The sequence below is a fragment of the Dermacentor variabilis genome, chromosome 2, assembly GCF_050947875.1.
Source record: "Dermacentor variabilis isolate Ectoservices chromosome 2, ASM5094787v1, whole genome shotgun sequence".
Classification (NCBI taxonomy): Eukaryota; Metazoa; Arthropoda; class Arachnida; order Ixodida; family Ixodidae; genus Dermacentor; species Dermacentor variabilis.
The window spans coordinates 62,538,003-62,561,718 of record NC_134569.1 but is presented as its reverse complement, the minus strand read 5'-3'; the positions used below and the strand labels follow the sequence as shown (position 1 = coordinate 62,561,718).

The following is a 23,716-nucleotide window of genomic DNA, read 5'->3' as shown; positions in this document are numbered from 1 at the left end:
GCCCTGTATCTTTTTAGATAGGATCATGTCTTTCTTAGCTAGCGTCTTCCTTTTCTTTACAATGAAAAGTTTTGTTCACTTTCCTTTCACTTGAATGCTCATGAATGCTCCTTGCAGACATGAAGTCATGACATACAAAAATCTCCCTGTGATATGTGCACTTTACATTCCCGCCTAAAGTGACGAGTATACACCTCCTTGGTCTTCATTTGGCGGTTTGCACAATGGTTGATGAGTTTAAAGGGCCCTTCACCAGGTCTGGCCATGTTGAGCTGACAAGCGCAGAGCATACATTGCGCGAAATACGATCGTGTCTGCAAAGTATTACATCGCTTTGGACTGGGGAAAGACCTGAAATTTCAAACCGAACACCGTTTTCCCTTCTCCTCGCGGTCACCGTGATCCAAATCGGAGGATGACATACTCGTGCTAGTGCGCTTACATACACGTGTTTGTACTGTGACGTGGCTCGTCGTGACGCATGATTTCGCGAACTATTCAAGGCAACATCGTTACTTGTGTAATATGTTGCTTGAATAGGCTAATTAAAGCTTAGAGAAAAAAATGGCTTTGGCTTAGCTAAGGTTAAGCCCAGGATGCGAAGCATACTAGCCTTTATTTTAACGCGACAGCGTTAAGGAGCTCGTGTCGCAGAAAAGCCGGTGCCGTCGGCGTCGGCTCAGGCGTGCGGCGCTTGCTCAGGCGCACATTTCGTTGTCGCGCCGAACGCTGCGTTGCTCGACGCTCACCGCGTCCGATGCGGGGCGCGTAGTCGCTGCGCCGTAGCAAAGCCACCTAGAAACAATCTCTGTAGCACGCCGCAACCTTCGCTTCTCATTCCAACGAGCAGCTCTGTCTCCAGGAGGCATCTCACCTCGTGAGTGTCTAGCAGAGGCAAGCGCAGCTGCTTATATACCGCCGCGACGCCGCGAGCGACGGCGCGAGTTGGAGCCCCGTTTCTCCTCTGTCGTGACGTCACGGTGTCACGTGGTCAGCATTGAAGGCGACGCCGCGAGCGACGGCGCGAGTTGGAGCCCCGCTTCTCCTCTGTCGTGACGTCATGGTGTCACGTGGTATTGAAGGCGACACCGCCGCGCCTGAGGAGCTGGGTTGAGCTCTAGTAATATGCTTCGCATAATAATAAAAAACACAAACCGCATGTCTGCATGTTTCTGTTTTACTTAGCACCGCAGCAAGAGAGCTGTACTTCGGCTTCGTCTGCTTCTTCCCACGTCATGCAGTCACGTGTGCAGACACCGAAACTATGTCATTTACTATGTTCCAGCGCGGGATCATGCTCTGTGATGTCCACCTGTGTCTGCCTCAGTATTCATGTAGCACTGACTTATACCGCTAGTCAGGTGTCCTTGTGCACAGCGTGCAAAATCGTGTGCTGCGTGAAACGAGACAATCACAACAGCTCACACGTGACGCAGTCAGCGGAAATGCCCCACAAAAAAAAGGGAGGAGAAAAAAAAATGAAGGCGGGGCCCATGACGTGTGCTTCACGCGTATGGGAGAATCCAGGGATGAAATTTCGCTAGCGGAGGCTAGACGGGGCAAGTGGAGAGAGCGTCTTGCTTGGCAGTGAAGCTCGCCTTCTGAAATCATAGGTTTATGACATTGAAATATTTCTACCTCGGCTATTAATGAGCCGATGTGAAAAATTTTTAAGGCAGAAGGCTTCCTAGAAAACACATAACAATTTACAGCGTATAACCATTATTTGCTACGGGGCCTGGCGAGGGGCCTTTCAAAGCATAAATCATTTACTACAACTGAAATGGCAAATCTACTATGTATGACCAGCAAGCTTCAAAAGCATAAGGGCAACTGTTCTTGTCCCCAGAACTGGACAGCCACTGCCTATTAGCTGTGCACTAGCCTGCAATATGTGAGATCCGGCCCTTCACTACAGCTCACTTCAGCAGCAAGAGGAACTGTCTTTACTATATTGAGACAGGCAGTACATTGCCCACAACCAGCAGGTCCTCAAGAATGTGTTGTAAATGCAACAGTGACACTGCCATGCCTAATTCACATTTTCACTACAGTGCATTTTCTTAATGATGGGTAGGTATCCCTCTCATATGAGGTTACGAAATAATGGAAAGGTTTAGAAAGTCGAAACATATCCAACACATAAAGGCATACCCGGCACCCTTATCAGTGTAACATATTATACAAATGCACACACTATGCGTGTTAAATGCAGTTACTTCATGAACGCACAGGATATCTTATTCCACCCTTGCTTCCCAGCCACTCATGATGTTTTGCTTGCATGTTTCCATAATGCAGAGCAAAGAAATTAGAAAAAGGTTTACCATAGCTACCTGATTCCTGCAGGCTGGTGCAACAAGCTTGAAGCAGCCTTTCAAAAAGCTTCCGCTTGATCTCCAGGTGTGAGGCAACAAGTTCATTCGTCAGGGCAAGTTTGTTGACACATACCAGCACTTGCCCTCGTTCCTGGTATAGCAATAAAGGCAGACGTAATACACAACTTGTTAAATTGAGGCTTGAATTACCGAGAAAAAAGAGGTATTAAATGATATGAGCACCGTATGCCCAGTTAGTCCACCTTATTGAATCTTTCAGATTATTTCCCCTTTCTCAAAATAAAAGTCCACATCAACACAAGCAATCTTTTAAAGATTTCCCCACAAAATCAGCATACGTGAGGAAGAACTCAATAATAATGATAATTTTTTAATTAACATATTTTTCAAAAAGCCTCTAAAATTTGGCCAATCTCAAAGCACCCTTGCTACAATGCAGTATATTTCATTCATCACATCTTCCATTCAAGATGATTTCACTTAAGGTCAAAGTTAGAAAAACAAAGTTAAAGAAAAGACACCTCTTTAAGAGAGCAAATGGATGTAATGGCAATAGCCAAAAGGAACCCATGTTACCCCTGTATAATATGGTTCACAACTTCACAATGTGTTTATGTCATTTGCAACTTTGCTGATGCTGTATGATGATGTGTTGAGACTGCTCATTCACTGGCATTTCCTTGAACAAGTTTTTCAAGTTTATTATTCAACACACAAGAAAATTCGGCTGCACAAAGAAAGAAATACATATCTTCACACTGTGGTGCGTTAGCATTCCAGTGCTTGCAATGCCAGGGTCTCCTCACCAAAGCATCTACAGAGTAGCATGTCTGAACACCTCTGCCTTTTCACTGTCGTACATAGTACTCCAGCACTTGCAATATGTCTATTTCTCCATAAAGCATGCGCAAAGTGGTGTGCTATGTAGCATATGCTCTTTCACTGTAGTGTATAGCTTTACAATGCTTGCAAAACCAAGCTCTAGTTCTCTACAAAGCATGCATAAATTGGAATGTCTAATTTCTTAACAGTATTGTATGCTACTATTATTCTGCGATTTTAATGGGACTGCTGTGGCTACAGTGGTTAAAGCATCCGGTTTGCAAATGGAAGGCAATGAATTTGCTAGGAGACAAGAATTATTTCTGTTCAGGCATTTCCGATGGTAAGCTGACACAGACATTCTTGGCAAAGATTGTGTTTATGATCTCATAAATGGCTATCGCCATTAAGTAAATAAGAATAGCATGGCTCACAGTTCCTTTAAAAGCCTTTCAAAACACTGTGATAATTTCTGCTGTTGTTTCTTCCAAAAGAAACAGACCTAGACGCTCTCACCCATCATCACAGCAGGAAATGGAGGCCTAAGGACATGAATGCACTGGCCTAATGTGTGTTTGCTCGATTGGTGCAGCAAGCAGTGTATAGTACTATCATGCTCAGTATTAGCTACGACGCAAAAGTGCATGGCAAAGCAGTCGGGCATTGCAGCTCATACAGAGTGTGATAGTACATATGCAGCGCATAGAGGTGAACATCAGTACTAGCACTCCTTCCAAACACTGTAGAAACTTTAGTTATCTATGGCTGCTCCCTCATACAATGTGAGCTCTTTTATTTTCTTATCTGTCACATGGATCATCTAGCATTTATCACAATCATTAAGAAGAAGCTTAAGCCTGAGTCATACACCAATTTGTCTTAAAATGCACGATAGGCATAGGATGGGTGCGGATGACACAGGACAGAGGTAACAGGAGATCCCTGGAAGAACACCCTGTAGTGAACTTAAATATGCTGATTATGTGACAACAATGATGATGATGAATAATTTACCTGAGACTTGACCGTTTAACAATTTTGTTGTGTCCTGGAAAGACTCAATATGTGTATATATCTTCAACTATGTCTAAAAAAAAAGAATACTTTAAGGGGCACAGTCATTTAAAAAAGAGGTGCATTTTCTAAGGGATCTCAAACATAGTAATAAGTAAATTTATTGCTTTTCTGTTTTAGCTCCAGTTCAGCTTCGCCATAAGAACTATTTTTAGTTTGTCTTTTGTTCTTAGTAGAGGCAGTTATATAAGACAGTAACAATGCAGTAAGTCCCATCCTATAAAATCCTAGCACAAGTAGACAGTAAACGACAACACACCATCCAAGACTGCTTAGAAGAACCCTCGATGCCACGCCAAGCAAGGAGAAACGCTGCCTCCACGACACAGTCAATCAGCTGTTCCTCAGTGCCGCCACTCAGGCCGTTTTCTACAGGACTTCGCACCGGTGATGTTCCCAACCTACAGCATGACACAATGAGAATAATAAAATGAGCACAGGCTTCACACAAATGCATGAATGTATGCGGAAAAGAAGCAATAAGGAGTGACTATGGAACACCTTTTTGACAGCAGTAATAGAAAACTTGCATACCGAAGGCTTGAATCAAGTGGGTCTCAACAGCATCAAGTTGTCCATATATATATGTAATAAATGGCAGACAGTTTGGTGTGGAGGGAATGTCCCATAAACAATTTCCACTTTTTCATCTTAGTACAACTACGGACGTTCTATTTCGGTAAATTTAGTGCTTCATGTATTACACTGAAACTTATAATCAGGCAAAGAACGCTAAGTATCAAGATTGAGAATAGGGTTTTGTCTGTGGTACGCACCTCAGATTGTGATTCTCATTTCTCACATTTTCATCTAAGTGTGTAACCAAATTTCTCTTGCATGGACAGGCATAACACCAATGCACTACTTCATTTTGTGGCTTTTCAATTGGTAATCTGCTTTTCTCCTGCTCCTACAGAAATGGAGCCACTGTAACATCCTGATGCATCCGTGCATTCTAGATTATAAGTGCCACATTAGGGAGCTTTAACTGGTATGTATGTGCTTTAGTACAACTGTTTCTGTGGAATAGTGAGGCAGAAATGCAAAAAGCAGTACTACTGGTCACATTTAGTGATGCCATGTTTGAACCAGAATGTACTAAAGGCTGCAGCACTTAGAAGTTATCGTCACTGAAAATGCTATTACACTAGCAAGACAAGAACGCACAGTCACAGTATACAATAAAAAACCACCAGAATGTCGCCGAGAACAGGTGACAAGATAATGTGTGCTATTTGCGGCTCTGTCCCAACACTCCACTGGAATGGCGACGTCAAACCGTATTTACAGGGTCTGTCCTGAAAGTAATGTCAGTAAGGCCATTAAAAATCATTTATTGAATTTATTGTTACAAGTGTTTAGAAATCTTCAAAATACTCTCCTTTTGTGTCGATACATCGGCTCCAGCGAGACTTCCAGCTCTCGAATGTGTTGCGGTAGTCCTCCTCCAGAATGGCCTTTAATGCTGCGGTGCAAGCTGCTTTGATCCCGTCCACTGTGCCAAAATGCTCGCCTTTCAAGGGTGCTTTAAGGCGTGGCAACAGAAAAAAGTTGGGGAGAGCTAAGTCCGGGCTGTACAGGGGCTGGGGAATTGTTGGCCCCCCTGCTTTAACCAGGTAGTCGGTGACGATGAAGGCACTGTGGGCCGGCACATTATCGTGGTGCAACTTCCACTTGTCTGCGATGTCCGGCCGGATGAATTGAACCCTGCGTTTGTCTTTTGAGAACTTCCACATAAAATTTGGAGTTCACAGTAGTTCCAGGGTCAATAAACTCGTGATGAACCAGTTCGTGGATGTCAAAAAAAAAAGATGAGCATGACCTTGATCTTTGATTTGCTCATCCTGGCTTTCTTCTGGTGAGGGGATAAGTGCGCGTGCCACTCCGATGATTGCCTTTTGGGCTCCGGGTCATATTCAAATACCCAAGTCTCGTCACCTGTAATGACGCTGTCCAAAAATTTTCTGTCACGTTTGCACATGTCGAGGTTTTCTTGGCACGTTTCAATGTGGCGTGACTTTTGGTCGTCAGTGAGCACTTTTTGAACCATTTATGTGCACGCCTTCCGCATGCTGATATCGTTTGTAACGATTTCATGAACTTGAGTTTTCAGAATGTTTAACATGTCGGCCATTAAACGAACACTTAATTGTCGGTCTGAGTTCAACAGTTCCCTCACTCATGTCACATTGTCAGCCGTGGTGGTCATGGATAGCCGTCCGGCGCGGTCCTCGTCGTCGACCTCTTCCTGGCCTTCCAAAAAGGCCTTGTACCACAGAAACATTTGCCGATCTGACAGGGCATGTTCTTTGTAAGCAGCCTTGAGTATAGAAACAGTTTCTGGAGCAGTCTTGCCAAGTTTCACACAACACTTCATTGCAAATCTTTGTTCTAACAAGCCCTGCATTCTCACTTGCACAAGAATAAAAAACAACTCTCACGGACAGGCCCATCTTACACTCTCTTACGCTCAGAGCACATTGAGCGACGAAGTGCTGCTTAGCTGGGTTCCCCCCCTACCAGTTTCAACCATGTTTCAACCAATTAGACCATGCTTCGATGTACAGTCGCGGCACAATAAATTCACTGACATTACTTTCAGGACAGACCCTGCACATGACACCTATCACTAACTATCAAGTAGCTTGTTTCAGTCTAAGTCCACAGCCCCATCATTTCTCAAACATTTGTTGTATACAGTGGGTGCACAAATTGCCTTGTAAGAAAGCTACGAAATGAATGGAAAGTTAATACTGTGCTTTCCGGTTGATAGCCCAAAGAATATGCATAATCCAAATTTTTAAGATGGCTTCTTGTAGTCAAGCATGCTTACTACTACTATATTTACTTGTGTAAGGCCCGCACTTTTCTTTAAAAATATTTTACTGGGTGCATGCCTTGTGTGAGGCAGCCTTATGGCTACTCACTGAAGCATCGAACTGCACTCAGACTGCTATGCAAAAAAACATAACCACTGGCAACCGACTATGAAAGCATTTACAGTAGCTGTCCGATTTTTTGGACACAGACAAGACTGCGAAAATGTCTGAATAATCGGGCAGTTCGAAAAGACCGATTGCGAGGGTAAAATCAATTTTGGAGTTTTTTAGAGTGCCAACACAGCGTAAAATTTGTTTTCAGGCTTTCCTTAAATGTTCTGCTCAATTAACATAAAATTTACTTAAAATTTTGGGATGGCAGAGGGTGCGGGTGCATTTTGCATTCACTCGTTGCACAGCTCGACATGTTCTACACTGTCAGTTCAGGCTATGCTGCGCAAAATCATTTTGGAGCTTTATCGGCTTTATGCCCTCATGTGTGCTTAAGCCATTCCATCCAGTAAGCGCACACACAAACTTGGCAGATGTTCGCGATAGTTGCTGGCTAATCTCCCGTGTACCCAAACTCTGCTTCACGAACACAGCCATAAGTGCAGCCAGTGAGTGTAATTTCATGCCCGATCACTGATGTGGTCTACAGGTACGAATATCTTTTGGCGAACTTCTTACAATGACTTGTTGCCCGCTACACCCACTGGCTATGACTATATAGTAGCTCTCCTTCATTGAGTTTATTTTTATTGAGTTTTGAGTCTATTTTTAAGTTCACTCAAATTGGTGACTACAGACTTGAGGCAAAACCTGAATGTTGCTTCATGGACGACATTTGTGAGTGTTTATCATCAGAGTGTTGAACTTGCTTTCACCTTTGCGCATCCTTCTTGCTATGTCATCATCATCCCTCATCACATCTTTATGTCCCCGTTCCCCCTCCCCCTGTGCAGAGTAGCAGGCTAGAGCACCTTAGCTCAGGCCGACCTCTCTGCCTTCTTTCAATTAAATTATCTCTCTATCTCTCTCCTTCATTGAACTCTGCGACCAAAGTTGCAGTTTGGTGCCAAAAGCATGATACGGTGATGATGACGATGCCATCGTCAGCAGGACAACAAGCGCCATCTAGTAGCGGCTTGCAGAATCACTCACAAAGGGAGTATGTGGACCTTACATGAAGGTGAGCTTTTACAAACTTGTACTTGGCTTGAGGAAAACAAAGTCCATGCACACTATACAATTTTTTACTGCAACAAATCCCACAGTGAAAGTGCTCTACAGTAATATTCACTTCCCATGGGCAATGTTTCTAGCCATGATTTGCCACTGCCAACAATGCACTTGAGCGTGAGTTATCTAAGACAAAACTGAATTCTTATCTGAATTTTTGCCCTCATGGACATTAATAGCAGGCGATGACTACAGATGTGCACGTGCTGCCACACTGAACATAGAAATGCACAGAAGTAATGGTAGTGATAATAAGATCTGAAAGTACAAGTGAGTTGCATACAGCACAGTAATATGGCACCCATCAAAACAGGTCAAGCTGCTCACATCTTATGCGCTGGTGAGATGCGTGGGCTTTGGTCAGGAGCCCTACGCAAGGAGGAAGGAGTGACGGAAATAGGGCTGCTCCGCTGGGTCGCGTCGGACGCCAGGTCCTCCTGGCTTGAGCACTGGCTGTTGGTACGGGACCGAGCACTACACCCATAACGGTAAAAGAGATCAGTAAAAGAGAACTTGTACGCACAGCACCACAATGTTTCAGACTTAATACATTCGTACCAAGATTACCAGAGTTCAAGTAAGTTTGTGTTTTTATTGCATGTGAATAATATGTACAATACTATATGCAACGCGCCATTTAGATTCGTCTTAGCTCCAAAAATATCTGGGATTTATACTGTAAACAGAACAAATAATATATTCTGAGTGCACACACATCCATAGCTCAAAAGGCAACTGGCCTTCTGCTAACAAAATATAGAAAGAAAAAACTGCCCAGAGCTCCTCCTAACGTAGTACAACATGCATATGTGAAACATGCACATAGGATAGAGGCATAAATGAGGCCTACAGTTATGGCACACATGGATCACAGTAGACCACAGTAATACATCTTTACATTCTTAAATCTGGTGCTAGGGTCTACAGCTAGTGTCAGATAGGAGATGTGCCCTAGGGCCAAGAAACATTTAAAACTTCCTACTTTGATATCTTCGTCAAGGCTAAAAGTAAGTCAAGCCATCAAGCTTTTCTGTAGTCACCTCTGTCACCCTGTGGACATATGTAGATATTTGGACTACAAAGGGGGCCACTAGTTCTTTATGGACACCACAAAAATGAATGTGCAGAACATTATGCCCCTTGGTTGCTTTCAACAAAAGTAAATATAACTCACTGAATATGCCATGAATGATCAAGTACTGTACAAATGTTTATATACTGCGTGAATATTTAGATAAATCACTTGTTTTCCAAAGGTCTCTTGCATGGTGAAGATGAAAAAAGAATTCTTGAAGTGTAACTGCTATACAACATGCAATTACAAGATATTAAACATTACAGAAGACTCATGGAAATTATAAAAGCATACACTGCAAATGTTCAATTACTTGTTCAATGATTATTGCACTTTTGCCTGTCTGAAAACATCACAAAAATGTGCTGTAAGCTTTGTCACTACTGGTGCCCTTTTTGCAGTGCCTTTAAGCTCCTTGCAACATACCCCAGAACAACTTCTCGAGAAAGTAGCTAGAACTGTGCACCAAAAGATAAAGCAGGTATTTTTTACTCAAGAGGGCTAGGAAAATAATTTTTTTTTAAGTATTGTAAGCACCTTTTGTGGCGTCTAAAATGTTGAGCTAAGAAGGCAGGACATGTAGACACAAGATGTGCAAAGCTAAATCAACATCCACGAGAAGACCCACCTTCCAAGGAACTGAGTGATCTCAAAATCAAAGATGTGCTCCTTGAGGTGAGTGAAGATTTGGGATGCTTTGGGTGATCCGGGCAGGATTTCCTCTAGTGACTGCTGAGCAACCAGGGCCTTCTGGGAGAGGCGGTGAAGTGTGCCCCGCTTCAACACAGGTGACCCTGTGGAGTAAAAGGAATATTTGTTGCCAAGGGCCTCAGGATCACGAGGTTAGTGACACAGATGCCTCTATGATTTATGATGGTGGTTAAAGCACAGAAATAAAATGACGAAAAGAATGGTACGCAGCACAAGCCCTGACCTGTGGCGCACTGCAGCTGGACTGTTTGTGCAGCTGCTTATTCCTTTAACTGTAACTCTCGCTTCCTCAAAGAGTCACATCCCCTGGCAAGAATGAATGTCCATGTTCTCACAAAGACATAGAGAGGTTGGCTTTGCTACCTCGCTTAGTTGCTTAGTGGTCGAGTTTATCACATTTTCTAGTGGTGAGAAATTGCAAGTAAAAGAATGAGCGTGCCTTAGACTCAGAGTTCAGTTCATAATATTGTGCAAGACACTTTCTTGGGCTGATAACTTTATTTAAAGAAAGCTCATGCTATAATTGCGCAAAAAAAAACACGTAGCAACCTGCGCACCTTTCAATCATGATGACGGTCATAGCAAGAGAAGGAAGAACAGAATGCTAGTAAGAGGACTACTAAGAAGAGTGAGGAGAAGGAAGATACCTAGTAATGTTACGAAGATGATGACAATATCTGTCATGGTGTAAACAGAAAATTGCGACTGCCCGCTGAACATGTACAAATGCCTGTGCTCACTCTTTACCTTGAACCTCCAATGCTATGCCAACAGCTTGCCACACAGCAGCATGAATAATTTATGACAGAATAGGAAATTAGGTGCACTTACTGGTAATGTAGTTAGCAGCATATTATAAATACAGGCACCTGCTTCTGATTGCAGGGTGGGCAGTCATTTTTCATAATCATATGCATCAAAATTAATTTTAAAAACAATGAAGCACATGAATATGCATGACCCTTTAAATAGAAATCTCAGTCATTCCCCTCTACTGTATGCCAACATGCACTGTCAAAAGAAAGCAGCTCTCAGGGAAGGGATGAGTTCAGTGAATAAGCTCAGACCAGAGCAACTGCTGGAATGAGAGCAACAGTACTGGGAAAGCCTTTGAGCCTAGTTTCAAAGCCTCAATAAATGAACCCACAAACCTCACACTTTGATAAAGATGCAGTCACCGGTACCATAAACAGCGATCGTGGCTTTAAGATAAATGTCATAGTGCCCTCCTTCAGTACTCCTGAATGCACTTCCGTGTTTTGGCGCCAGTGCTGTAGCTAAGTGTGAAGTGTCCAACAGAAAAAGAAGTCTCAGTTTCACTCGAAAGGTGAAGCATTGGTTGCGATAGCAAATTAGCAGACAGTCAGACGAAGTAAGGATATTAGTTTGATAAGCCACATAAACTCATAAACATTCACTTATTAAATTAGCAGGCATGGTGTCATGCACAGAGACAGGGTGGCAAGAGTGTGTCCTTAGCCTCCTCATCAAGGATGTGTCCATGTTTACCTAAACATGAACACATCTCACTCTATGACTGTGGAAAGGCAACTCGCTATCAAAACGCTGGAGTGAGGAAGTGCAGCAGCAGCAAGCCAATCGACCATCATGCTGGCTTTCGCTTCAAAGTGAAATAACTGTCAAAAGAACAACGCATACAAAGCTACCAGCACTCGACGCACTTAATCCACATCGCAGATCACATTGAAGATGAGGCCTGCACGGCTGCGCACTTTGTCCAAGTAGCAGATAGCTTTCAAGGTAGGGTGCCCGCACTGCCACACCGTACGTAGCAGCAGCCATGGTAGAACACCCTCTCCCTCGGTGCCTCACACTCAATGGAAGAGAGTGCGCTTCCTTCCCGCTTTCCTCCCTCGTGCACGCGAGATTGAGCTGCGACCATTGGGTGAACCTCGCAAGTTTCACTTGCACATACAGCATACAGCGAATGGCAGCGATGCTGCCGTGCTCATGGACTTTATACGAAACATCACGGTAATGGCTACAACGACGAAGGCAGAAATGCGCCTGAAGTGCCCATATAATAGCTATCGCAATATAAAGAAATGAACAGGTCGCCTCACCTGGCTTTTCAGAGTCTGCACTGGCATCAGCTTCCAGGGAGTTGAGGTCAATCAGGTCAAGTGCAGGCACAGTAGCACGATTTGCACAACTAGATTCCGAGATGGGCTCCTTGATGAGGAGGCTAAGGACACACTCTTGCCACCCTGTCTGTGCTGCAAGCTGTGGTAGCAGCGCAGCACTGTCAGTGAGCACTCCAAGAAGCTGCAAGGACAAGGAACACAACATGACATTGACCACACTGTGATCATTTCAAGACTTCCCATTCCATCAAAAGGCAGGTAACCAAGTTGTGGCATGATTATACAGTAGAATCTCGATAATTCGAACTCGAAGGGGCCCGAAAATTTGTTCGAATTAAAAGAAGTTCGAATTAAGGGGGCTAATTTAATGGAGGACTTACCTGCAGTGGCGCATGCGCACTAAGCTAACACATGAATGGGAAGTTCCAGAAGATTTATCCACATGTACTTACAAATTACAGTCAGCTATTAGGCGTATCGGTATTCGTACTGTGATAGGAAACGGCGGGTGCACACGTGTATGATTAAAGGAAGCATACCATGGCCAGTGACAATTGCCCCTTCAAACTTTTGGCATGCTTCGCATCGTAACACTATTGTATTGGGGCGAAACTGACTTTCGAAAATCGGCATTATGCAACGCGCTATGCTTTCCGCGCTCCGAAACCTTTGGTGAGGATTACAAAGGCGGAGTCGGCGCCATTGCTAACAACGGCCAATTGTTTCAATTGCACCGAACAACAAGAATCTTGGTAGGGAACGTCGAAGTAGCCAGGCCTAACGTTACCGTGGTGTGGCTACGGCTACCAGCGGATAATCAGCAGCGCGATAATCAAAATGGCGGTGGCGGTGGCGTCGATTAATGCCGTTTCGGACCTGCAATCATGGCAAAAAGTCCAGAAAATCGGACGGCGAAGGTTTTTTGCGTCTGAAATTCTTATGCATTGACTCTATGGAGTACGTGGTGGCGCCGCGAAGGCGTCCGAATTATTGGGCATGTTCGAAAAATTGCGGGTCCGGAAAATCTGTCGTTGACTGCACAGGCCACCCGTCACTAACAGAAGTAATCGGTGATGCACGCCTGCACACACCTGTGCACAAATTTCCGCCACGAGTTTTCTTTTCTTTTTTTTTTTTCGCCTGCGGCAATGAGGGGTCCCTCCTAAGCTCTTCCTCTATGGCGGGGTTCAGAGGAATGCTGGTCGGAGGCGCTGCCGCGTGATATGGCGCGCTCCTGAGAGTATTGTCGATGCGCAATATGTTTGAATTAACCGTTGCAAATGCTTGCGCGTTCGAATTGCCGGGTGCTTTCCCCCACTAAAATACACATAACTTTGACGGGACCACAGTGTCAGTTCGAATAAACCGAAATTTCGAATTAAGCGTGTTCGAATCAATGAGGTTCGACTGTATACACATGCCAACAAGTTTTCGTGGACAGAATGCATCAACACGCAATAACTTTGGCAACAAACACTGCAATGCTGCATATAACAAGCTATACAGCAATCGGCACGCAACAGGCAGGCTGCATTCAATGTCAGTGGTGAAGGGCTATCTTGCAAGGCAAATTATGGTACAAATGCTGAGTTTAGCAATGAACAAGATTGGTGCAACCAACAAAATCCTTGCTGCTGTGTAGACTTCAACATCTTCAGTTACAAAGATTTACTTTCCAAGGACAAACAAGTAGCAATAAGGGCAATAAAGGCAAGGGTCATGCATATATGCAATAGTAATAGAGTTCTTCCACCAAGAAATGGGATATAGCTGACACAACCTGCATGCAAGTTGCAAGTGCAATGTCACTCAAAAGACTCTTTAATATCTATAACTACTGATCAGACAATAAGTAAACAAACTCTGAGGAGCTGTCTCTGCAGCATTTACCTTCTTTGCAGAATAAAATTTGAGTTCAATATCCATGTTCTTGATAAGATTCAGCACAGCAAGAAAGCCTGGGAATCCTTGGGAAATATCTGGAAAACATAACAGGTGTCACTAGACATACTTCCTGTCACATGGGTCTTTTGAGATCAAGAAATAAAAGGGGGGAGAGGGGGGTGTACACTGAAGGAAAACATTAAGTGAATCTAGATTGGCAAAATAGATTTTTGGAATTGTAAATAGCCCAGTCTTACTGTGAGCAAAGGCTTGATAAAAAAAGAAAGAAATGCAAGCTACATGGCGACACTGCCTAGAAATTGTTATGTGATCTTCACATAACATAACAAATGTTGACAGCACGTGCTCAGTGTCTGCTAAGTGTAGATAAAGAAGGACCACACTGCATCAGAAGATATGTAAAGCACAAATCTGGTAACTTATGACAACATTTTGAGCAAGAGAACAACCTGTAAAATGTGTGAACAGTGTGAAATAGATGATGACACACTAACATCATTGGTGCTGCAGTTGGAAAGGATGGCCTTTATTTTCTACTCTAATAATAAATGTTTTTCAGCCAAAGCATGCATGACAGAAAGAATATCTTATCAGTGTGCCTGACCTATTTTTTCCTCTTCAGTGTCCCTCTAACAACAGGACAGCAACACATGGGAATTTGGCAAGTCAGGAAGCATCATGGAGTCCCTAAAGTCTGTTGTATATAATTCCTTGCCTTGAGCATTTCCAGTTCATGATTAATAAGAATAACCTAGTCACTTTAAGCTTTTACGCTGAGTAATGCCTACTACATAACAACAATTTGGTCACACTATGCTTTGCTTTGGGGGTGAAACTACCTCTTCTAACTGTATCAGTACATGCCAGGGCTACATGTTATATATGCCAACTGCATGAAGTAAGAATAGTAATATACTTAATTAAGCAAGAATTGCTCCTCAGACACTCTTACCTGACATGAGTATCAAATTGACAAGCTCCCTAGCTACTTCACTAGTGACTTCATTTGGTGATAGTAGGCCAGTTAAAGATGCAAATCCTACTTCAGCAAGTCGTAGCCGTGATTTAGACTTTTCATACACCCTGTCAGACCTGAGTAGTGCTTGAATCACCTGAAATTGAGAGATGTTAAGACATGTTTAAAGCAGATATCGGTAAACATACTTTATAGGCTCGTGTAAGACTTGCCCTTATGTGAAATCCGTTCTCCCAACTTTGGAGATTTAAAAAGAATAGTTCACAATTTTTTTTTCTTGTAGAGCACCTACATCAATGCATGCACAGAGCAGGTTAAGTTGAGTGGAAGCAAAAGAAAAAGTTAAGAAAAGTACTAAATACTGAAAAGCTTCCCTAGTGGGTCATAAGAAGTTGCTCATTCTATGCTGTAACCACAGTACAGTATGCAGCATAATGATGCAACCATAAGACTTACTTTCGAAAGACTTGCACTCTGTCACAGTATTGAAAAACATTTGTGGGTCTTGCGGGGGTAAATACAGTACTCACAGTGAAGTTATCACCCACAACATGAATGATTGCAAAAGCTTGCAGCTAGATAATGTGTAAATTTAATGAACACATGCACTTAAAATACTCAGTAAGCCCACAAAGAGAAGTCCAACAACAACTGCACCTTGTCTAGCAAATCTCTCTTTTTCTTTGCTCCAATTTACAAAAAGTCATCAAAATTTCCACAAATATAGGATTTCCAGATAATTGTCCATATTGAAAACAGTAATAATGAAAAACTGCTGGAAATATTTTTTGTCCCAAATAACCATTAACTAATAAACTTCATGCTAGTATCAGACAAACTTATAGCATGGGACAACTAATAAACGCTATATTTTGCACAAATGCTTTAAATCTGGGTAAAGGCATGACTTGTTTTATAGAATACATATGAAAGTTCAATACTGTAGAAGTGCTGTATTTTCCCATACGTTATACAGAATTCTAGAGAAATTTGCATCATCATGCCTGTCATGACTTATCTATGATCCTAGTGCCTTTAGTCAGACAGCACCATTACTTGCAAAATTTAAGTTGGAGCTTTAGCCGCAAGAACAGTTGTCACCAGAGTTGTTGTTGATGATGATAGTGATGGTGATGATGATGATATAAGGTTTTACGCGCAAGGGCCAGGTATGGCCAAAGAGCGCCAAGCTAGGCTAAAGTTGATAAGATTAACCCAAGAATGTTACAAAGGATTCTCAATCAATGGGATGAATAGTTAGAGTAAAAGTATTATAATGTGCAAATGGGCCCAAAATATCACATTCCATCAAATCTTGGCACAATTCTTGTCTTCAGTTATTGTAAATGCAGAAAGCAGATACACATTTGACAAGTAAGGTCATGCCTTTTCAACAAAAGCCAGAAACAAATAGAGCATTAAATTCTTACCTTCAGAACCTTGACTTTAGTGCAACTGGAGAACTCTCTATTGAGTAGAATGCAGTAAAACAACTCAGCGCAGTTGGGTTCGTAGAGTAAAAGCACGAGCTGGTCTTTTGTAGATGGGCTCTCAAGTAGGTGCAACAGCATCTCAATCATTTCCTTTGCCTGAAAAGTCAGCAGCAGCCCCTTTGATCACTTCCCTCAGCCATATGCCTTTACTCTCATACTTTTTGTTATTGTTTTTACGCTTTTGACACAAGTAGTGGCTGGTCCTGTGAGGTCAGCTTTATTCTTTTTCTTTTTACGTAAGCAGGAAAAACAAAAGAACTCCTACTTTCACAGCAGCTAGGCTCCTATCTTTCCAATTACTATACTTGGGGAAGTAAAAAAAAAAAGGACATCCCACTCCTATACCTCATGCCAATTATGACCTCACACTTCCCCAAAAGGCACCTTCCACCCTCATTACCCTTTCCTGTCCCACTCGTTGCCTCACAAAACATGGACCTCACATCTAACCTGCTTTCTTCTCGTTCATTACAAAACAAGGATCTCGAATCTGGCAACAGTGGTGCCTTCAGAATGCACGTGTGGGTTTATTGACCAGTTGCCTCCAACATAAATGAACACATACTCATGATGCCTGCGGCAGAAAGGATGTTCTACATTTGCCGCCAAGGTTTGAGTGGTGGCGCTATCTAACACTCCCAGGATCAGTTCAGTTCTAGTAGTAACACATAAATACCCCAAAAAGTGGATGGGAAGACAGCGCCGCGGTAGCTCAATTGGTAGAGCATCGCACGCATAATGCGAAGACGTGGGATTGTTCCCCATCCACGGCAAGTTGTTTTTTCATCCACTTTCAGTTGTATTAATTTATAATTTCTTTATTTCAATTAGTAAGTACAAGTAATTTCCCCTGTGTTGTTCTTGGTGTCTTTGTTTGTTGGATTCTCATGATATGATTAATGAAAATCGGGCCCCTCGGTTAACCCCCTTTCTTCTTGTCCACACCCTATGCCATGTATCACAATACCACTAATCTGGCACCAGAGTGGAAAGGACAGCTCGGCATCAATCAATCAGGAGTGCAAGTGAATGCATGCGTCCTTACATGGCACATTCTGTACACGTTCTGTACAAGACAACAAGTTCTATACTAATAATCTGCCTTTATCATCTAGAAAACTTTTACTCCAGGCAAGATTGTAATAACTGTAAATTTTTAAAAATTTCTTTATGTTCACCTGCCCAGATCCACCTAGTGTGCCCTCCTTTCCCTTTTTCCTATTCCGTACAGATCGCGTGTACACAAATATATGCCAGCTAAAATACTGTGCCTTTCAATAAAGAGCTTTTTCTCTCTCTTTACATATGGCATATGCCCCTCTGTATCATCTGTATAGTATTGAGCACAGTTCTGAGTGCAATGTCTGATTGATTGATTCAATCAAACATCCCATAGCAACACCGGATCTATGAAGAATGACATAGTGGAGGACTACAGATTAATTTTGGCTGTCTCGGGTACTTTAAGATGCACTTACATAAACCAGCATTTTTGCATTTTGCCCCCTATAGAAATGCAAATGCATCAAAATGTCCCCATCGTTGAGAACTGAACCCCTGACCTCATGCTCAGCAGCAGAACGCTCATAGCCAGTGAGCCACTACCACCTTTGTATGAAAAAGCTTTGAGCCTCTTCTTATTTTTCCTACAGGCAACACTCGAGTTTTTCAGCAATAAGCTAAGCAAGCAAGCAAGTTCAGCATATGTATTATAATCTAGCTTGCCTTGTTAGCTTGCTTAAGGTTTGTACAAGCGTGTGGTAGAATAAAATGGTTAGCCAACAGCAACTCACCAGTTCTTCTTTTCTCTGTGACAGCACATAAGAAACAACAGCACTGACATCTTGGATGCTGACATCACGCATCATGTAAAATTTGACCAGGGAGAGGACGGCCATGCGGATGGTCTTGACATCATCAGATGTGAGCAGGCTGCAGTCACTGTCAACCAAGCAAGAACAGTTTTTGTTTGATAAGAACACGAAGTTTTATTCCTCCGTATGTTTATCACACCAAAAAGGATAATGCATCTTTTCAAAGCAAACTGAAAACAAATGACATGTTAAATATAATTTTAGATAATAATGATTGTGCTAGTTTAAGCTTACATAAAGCCAATATTAGACAGCATATATAGGTTGCAATTCAGCTTCAGAAAAGAAGTTTAGGGTGCGTACACAATGCAGCTAGGTTTCTAACCTGTTTATTGGTTTCTTGTGGTAGAGCAGTCATCACAGTCAATTAATCAGTAAAACATTTTTCTCGTGCCACTTCTGTTGCTGAGCATCATGCAGTGGCACCATAAACAGTAAACAACAGTGTTATTGACGATGTCTAAAATTCTCCGTACTGAGGGCAACAACTAACCTGTAAAACATTTGTACCATGTCTAGCATAAACCTGGGTCCATACTTCTTCCTGAAGTACTTTCGGTCCTCCTTGATTATAGTGGTTAGATACTGAATATGCCCTGTGAGAAATAGTTCACATATAGAATCCACAAGCACAGAAAATGACAGCTCAACAAGCTCATAATTTCCAATGCATAGTCTTATCTCAAGAATAGTAACAAGGAGCAATGGTATAGAATATATTATATGAAAAAAAAAATAATGACGGATGTGGTTTTTACATCTCAAAGCCACATCTAGGCTAAGGGAAATCCTGCACTGAAGGGCTGTGAATTAAACTTTTGTGGCACTGAGCTACTGTCAAGTAACATGCTTTTCCGGAAATTATACATGGCTGTCATTTTTGCTGGAGTGCCCAACAGCGTGTCACAATACTCACTGGTAACATACTAATTTTCTGACGTAGTTATTTTGAACTTTTCCCTTAGAATGTTGGTGAATGATTGCTTTTTGTATGAGGCAATAGCCACCGTGGTCTTTGTCGTAACTGTAAAGCCCGATTTTTACCACTGCCTTATTTTCTGGCCTTAAATGGCAGATAAAAATGTCAGCCAATGTGTCTGGCTGTTTAGAAGTGTTTAGAAGCACCTCCAGGAAATGAGCCACTCGTAAATGCTTTGCTTGACATGCTTGTGCTGTATAACTCTGCTGTGTCACCGAGCAGTAAAATGCTTAAATTTGAACCAAACAGTGAGCTGGGCAAGTTGGTAGCGTAACATCATAGAAAACAAACAACACAAAAAGAACAGTCAACAGATTCTTTCTGAGTCTTTCCTTTGTACATTGTCTATTTTTTCTTTCCAGGGGGTGGGGGGGTATGGTTGTTTCTTTATGATGTTAACCCAGATTTGGCTCCTTTGTTAAATGCTTGGAATTTATGTGCACTCCTATTGATGCAGTTGAATATTTCAAATATTTGCACACTCTTGCCTTTATGACACAGAAAATAACCACAAGCCAAATGACACCCATAATTTTTTCATGAGACTGAGGCATGGCAGAGCACGACATAAGAATAGAAAACTGGGTGAGTTGGATTACGTTTACGATGTAGAAGTGCATTACAAGTGGAATACAAGGGACAATTCTGTTCCCGACTTTGTCCTTTGTGCTGTTACATCATGAATGACATAAGAAGCTTTAGCACAATATGGTCCACTCTTAAAGAGAATGCCTATGTTCAACTTTACTGTTGAACAACTGTAAAGTTGAACAATCAATACTTGCTCAACTTTACAGGAAAAAATTTATCTTGTGTGAAGCATCTGCACATACTAGCTTAGCCTTCGTGAATTGATTATGCATATTAGTGGCAATCAATGACTAATTTTGAATGTGGTGTTTTCTTTAAGTGTGGAGAGTACTGTACATACAGGGCAAAAAAGTGATGATAATTATGTGCCAGGAACATTACACCTCGAAGCTCTATAGCTTAATAAAACAATGGCAAAGCAATTATATAGACTGCAACATTAAAGAGAATATATAAACAAGGTGCTTTCGAGAATTCAAGCTAACTAATGACTTAGAGGCAAATTTTGCAATAAATTACATCAGCCAATGTGCCAAGTGGTCAACTCCAGCAATAATGATTGCACACTGGCATGCCAGCCATTTACAAATGGTGGAAAGAACAAAAAAAAAAAAAAAAAAGAAGTATCACAACAAAGTCTGACCCCAGCTGGATGAAAAAATTCTGTTCAGGTTAGGTTAACTTAGGTTGGGCAAGCAACACAACATAGTGCAGCAATAAAGAGAAATAACATATTCCTGGCCTTCCATGCTTGCTGCTACATGGCAGACAACACAGAGCAGTCGCATGTGCCATGGCCTCAGAGACTGGCACCTGCTGATCACTAAAATTTATTTTGTTCATTGGGCCTCTTCAATTATCCATCCTGGCAGACCAAGACTGTCCAAGGTCTGTCCAAGGTGGTGCTTTCAGCAAAAGATGGTTGCGTATGCAGCACCTCAGGCAGTCCTGAACAGTCCGGGATGACAAATCAAAGAGGCCCATTGCTACATGGCGGACGATAAACAGCAGTCGCATGCGGACTGGTCTCCGAGATGAGAAGTGTGCAATCTGTCCCAAAATTCAGGATATCAAAGGAACTAAGATCTTAACTCACCTAGCCTTACAGCAAAACTTCCTTTGCTCCAAATTCTAAAGTCAAATAGGATGTGCTGATACACAAGCTGCAGCATTTCTTGAGCGTTCTCAACAGTGCTTGCATTCTCAACCAACAGCTGAACTGCCATTAGGACATTCACATCAATGCAATGTCCTGGAACCTGCAGAATAAGCAAGACAATTTTTTAGCAATGAAGAAAAATGACATATTATGCAACTGAACAAACTGTTCATTTGTAATAGTCAGTCTTAGCACGTTTTCCAAAATCAAACTGAACACGGCATGTCGTTTTTGATAGTGCAGTGAGTCAAGCCATGTGATACACTGAATAGATAAATGGGTGCCTTACAAAACAGAGATGCCCGAATTTCTTTTAAAATGTCTCTTTCTCACCAAGTTTGCTCTAGGTTAAGATCGCAAGCTCCCAGAAATACACTTTTCTCAGAAAGTGAAACACAGCTGGTATTGCTGTCAGCAGTTTCATGCACCTGTATGCTGCTTTTATTTCCAATCAGTACCACTGAGTGTTATTGAAGAAAAGCAATGTCATATGAACTCAAAAGCAGCATGTGGCTTTCACAATCGTTAATAACAACATACTCATTCATTGGTATTAATTACGAGGCCTGTACAAGCAAAACATGTCATCCTTTATTCTGATACAATGGCACACTAAACAGTGATGCTATATTTGAAACATTACTTAAGCCTGAAAATACCTTTCTGGAGCTTTAATCTTTCTTGCTCTTTTCTACTTGTCACTGTAGCTAAAAGAATCACAAGCAGATTTTCATTGTGTTATGTAGGAGTGTGTACACTATTATCAAGTGAGAACACTTACTGACTGAGAAGAACTGTCTTACATTATTTCACTCCTTCACATTTTATAAAGTAAAGTACAACAAAATGTATTCAAATTAACTGAATGTAGGAAAGCAAGAACAGCTATTTTATATAGCTAATGGTCAATATTACTGAGATTTATTTATTTATCAATTTTAACAACCCAACAGTCAAGCTATGAGATGGTGTAGTAACGGGCTCTGGAGTGATTTTCACCACTCGCAGTTATTAGAAGGGGCCCTTCAGTACCTTTCCTGAAATGTGTGGAATGGGACATCTCCACCCAAATTTATTTTTTCATGAACCCTCTATTAACGACCGTCCCTTCCTTTTCATTATTGTTATGACACTTATAGCTTTACAACCTAACAATCTCTCACAGACTTAAGAAGATAGGGAAAGAGCATTGTATTATGGGTTGTTTCCAGCAATAGGCTTTCAAGCCTGTGCAGATCAACTACATTGCAGAACAAGGGAAAAGGGTGCAAGACGGATCACAGGAAGTACTTTATACCCTGAGTGGGTGGCAAAGTCTACGAAATTCCTTTATTGTGTGGCAGGAGATATGTGGACAAGACGGGGCATTGAATAACAGACTCCGAAAGCACACAGTGTTCAGACACTATGCCTGGCCATCTTGGGATTCATATGTGAGATTGCGGGTGTAAGCCTGTCCTTTAAAACAGCATTGTCCTTGCACGAAGTCCCAATTGGACAGAACGGGAAATCATAGAGGCAATGGAGATTGCACACTCTGACATTGTATGTGTGAGCATGCCTTCCTTGCATCTACTGGATAGCACTATAGAGACAGGAGCATTCACTGTGTCTGGGTGACTTCACCTTTCGGATTTTTTCCTACATGTGTGGTTTTTCTTTTGCACGTGGCAATATTAAGTATTGTCCATTTCTTTTGCAAAGTATTGTCCATTTCTTTTGCACGTGACAATATTAAGCTTTGTACATTTCTTTTTTTTTCTTGTTTTTTGCATACATACACGCCTACTGTTGTCAAATAAAATTTAGTTGGAAGGCAGTGCTTGCTCTCCTTTCCTTCGTGTTTCTTCTCCCTCTTGTTCATGTAGTGCACCATTCGTCACTGTCACCCAGCCAATGTCAAGCAATGCCCACAAAGTGCTACCCATCACTGCGCCAAACTTTAGTACAAGCACACCTCAAGACTATGTGGCCCCACCTTCCATCATCATGCCAGGCATCTTGGAGGTCATAGTACGGCGCATGGGTATGGTCCTTCCCCACCAGACCGCAATCCTGGCTAATCAGTGATTGTGTTCACTTATAAATAACGGTGTGGAAAAAAAATGGGGGGGGGGGGCAGCAAGGAACTCAAGGGCAAACCTTTTGAGTGAAAATGTGGACTCCCAGTTACACATATAGGAATAATATTTTGCTCAAATGTTGCCTAGAAACTACTTAAGTTTATTTACCACATTTAGAAGTGTTTCTGGGGCACTTTAACAGACACTTGAAATAAGTGTTTTGGCATTTCACCCTTAGTGGAAAGTCGCAACAGTAGCTGAAAATTCAACACACAATATTTTGCTCAGCAGCAGAATGACATAGCCAGTGAGCAACAGAGAGGGGTACTGACCCTTTGCATGAGGGCCCCTATGGTTGGGATCCCGGTGCGAGCCAAGAGCTGCATTTGGTTCTCTGGACTTCCTTGCATGAGATGCTGTACAATAACTAGAAAGCTAGAGACTTGATTCTGAGCTAACCTCAAATCTGGAAATGAAAATATGAAGTGG

General features: G+C 42.1%; 1 protein-coding gene across 3 annotated transcripts in view; it reads right to left on the bottom strand.

Annotated features, from left to right (window-relative positions):
• The window catches only part of LOC142572000 (neurobeachin-like protein 1), a 128,990-nt gene that overhangs the window by 60,156 nt on the left and 45,118 nt on the right, over nt 1–23,716 (bottom strand). For 2 of the 3 annotated variants that reach the window (XM_075680776.1, XM_075680778.1), the window contains 12 exons: nt 23,560–23,693; nt 21,102–21,264; nt 18,929–19,031; nt 18,355–18,502; nt 16,499–16,657; nt 15,045–15,204; nt 14,078–14,166; nt 12,167–12,368; nt 10,000–10,165; nt 8,624–8,770; nt 4,495–4,636; nt 2,328–2,469 (listed from right to left, as the gene is read on the bottom strand). In XM_075680776.1, coding sequence (XP_075536891.1) covers nt 2,328–2,469; nt 4,495–4,636; nt 8,624–8,770; nt 10,000–10,165; nt 12,167–12,368; nt 14,078–14,166; nt 15,045–15,204; nt 16,499–16,657; nt 18,355–18,502; nt 18,929–19,031; nt 21,102–21,264; nt 23,560–23,693 — 1,755 coding nt within the window. The remainder of the gene's footprint in view (nt 1–2,327; nt 2,470–4,494; nt 4,637–8,623; nt 8,771–9,999; nt 10,166–12,166; nt 12,369–14,077; nt 14,167–15,044; nt 15,205–16,498; nt 16,658–18,354; nt 18,503–18,928; nt 19,032–21,101; nt 21,265–23,559; nt 23,694–23,716) is intronic. The other variant, XM_075680777.1, reaches the window with a different exon arrangement.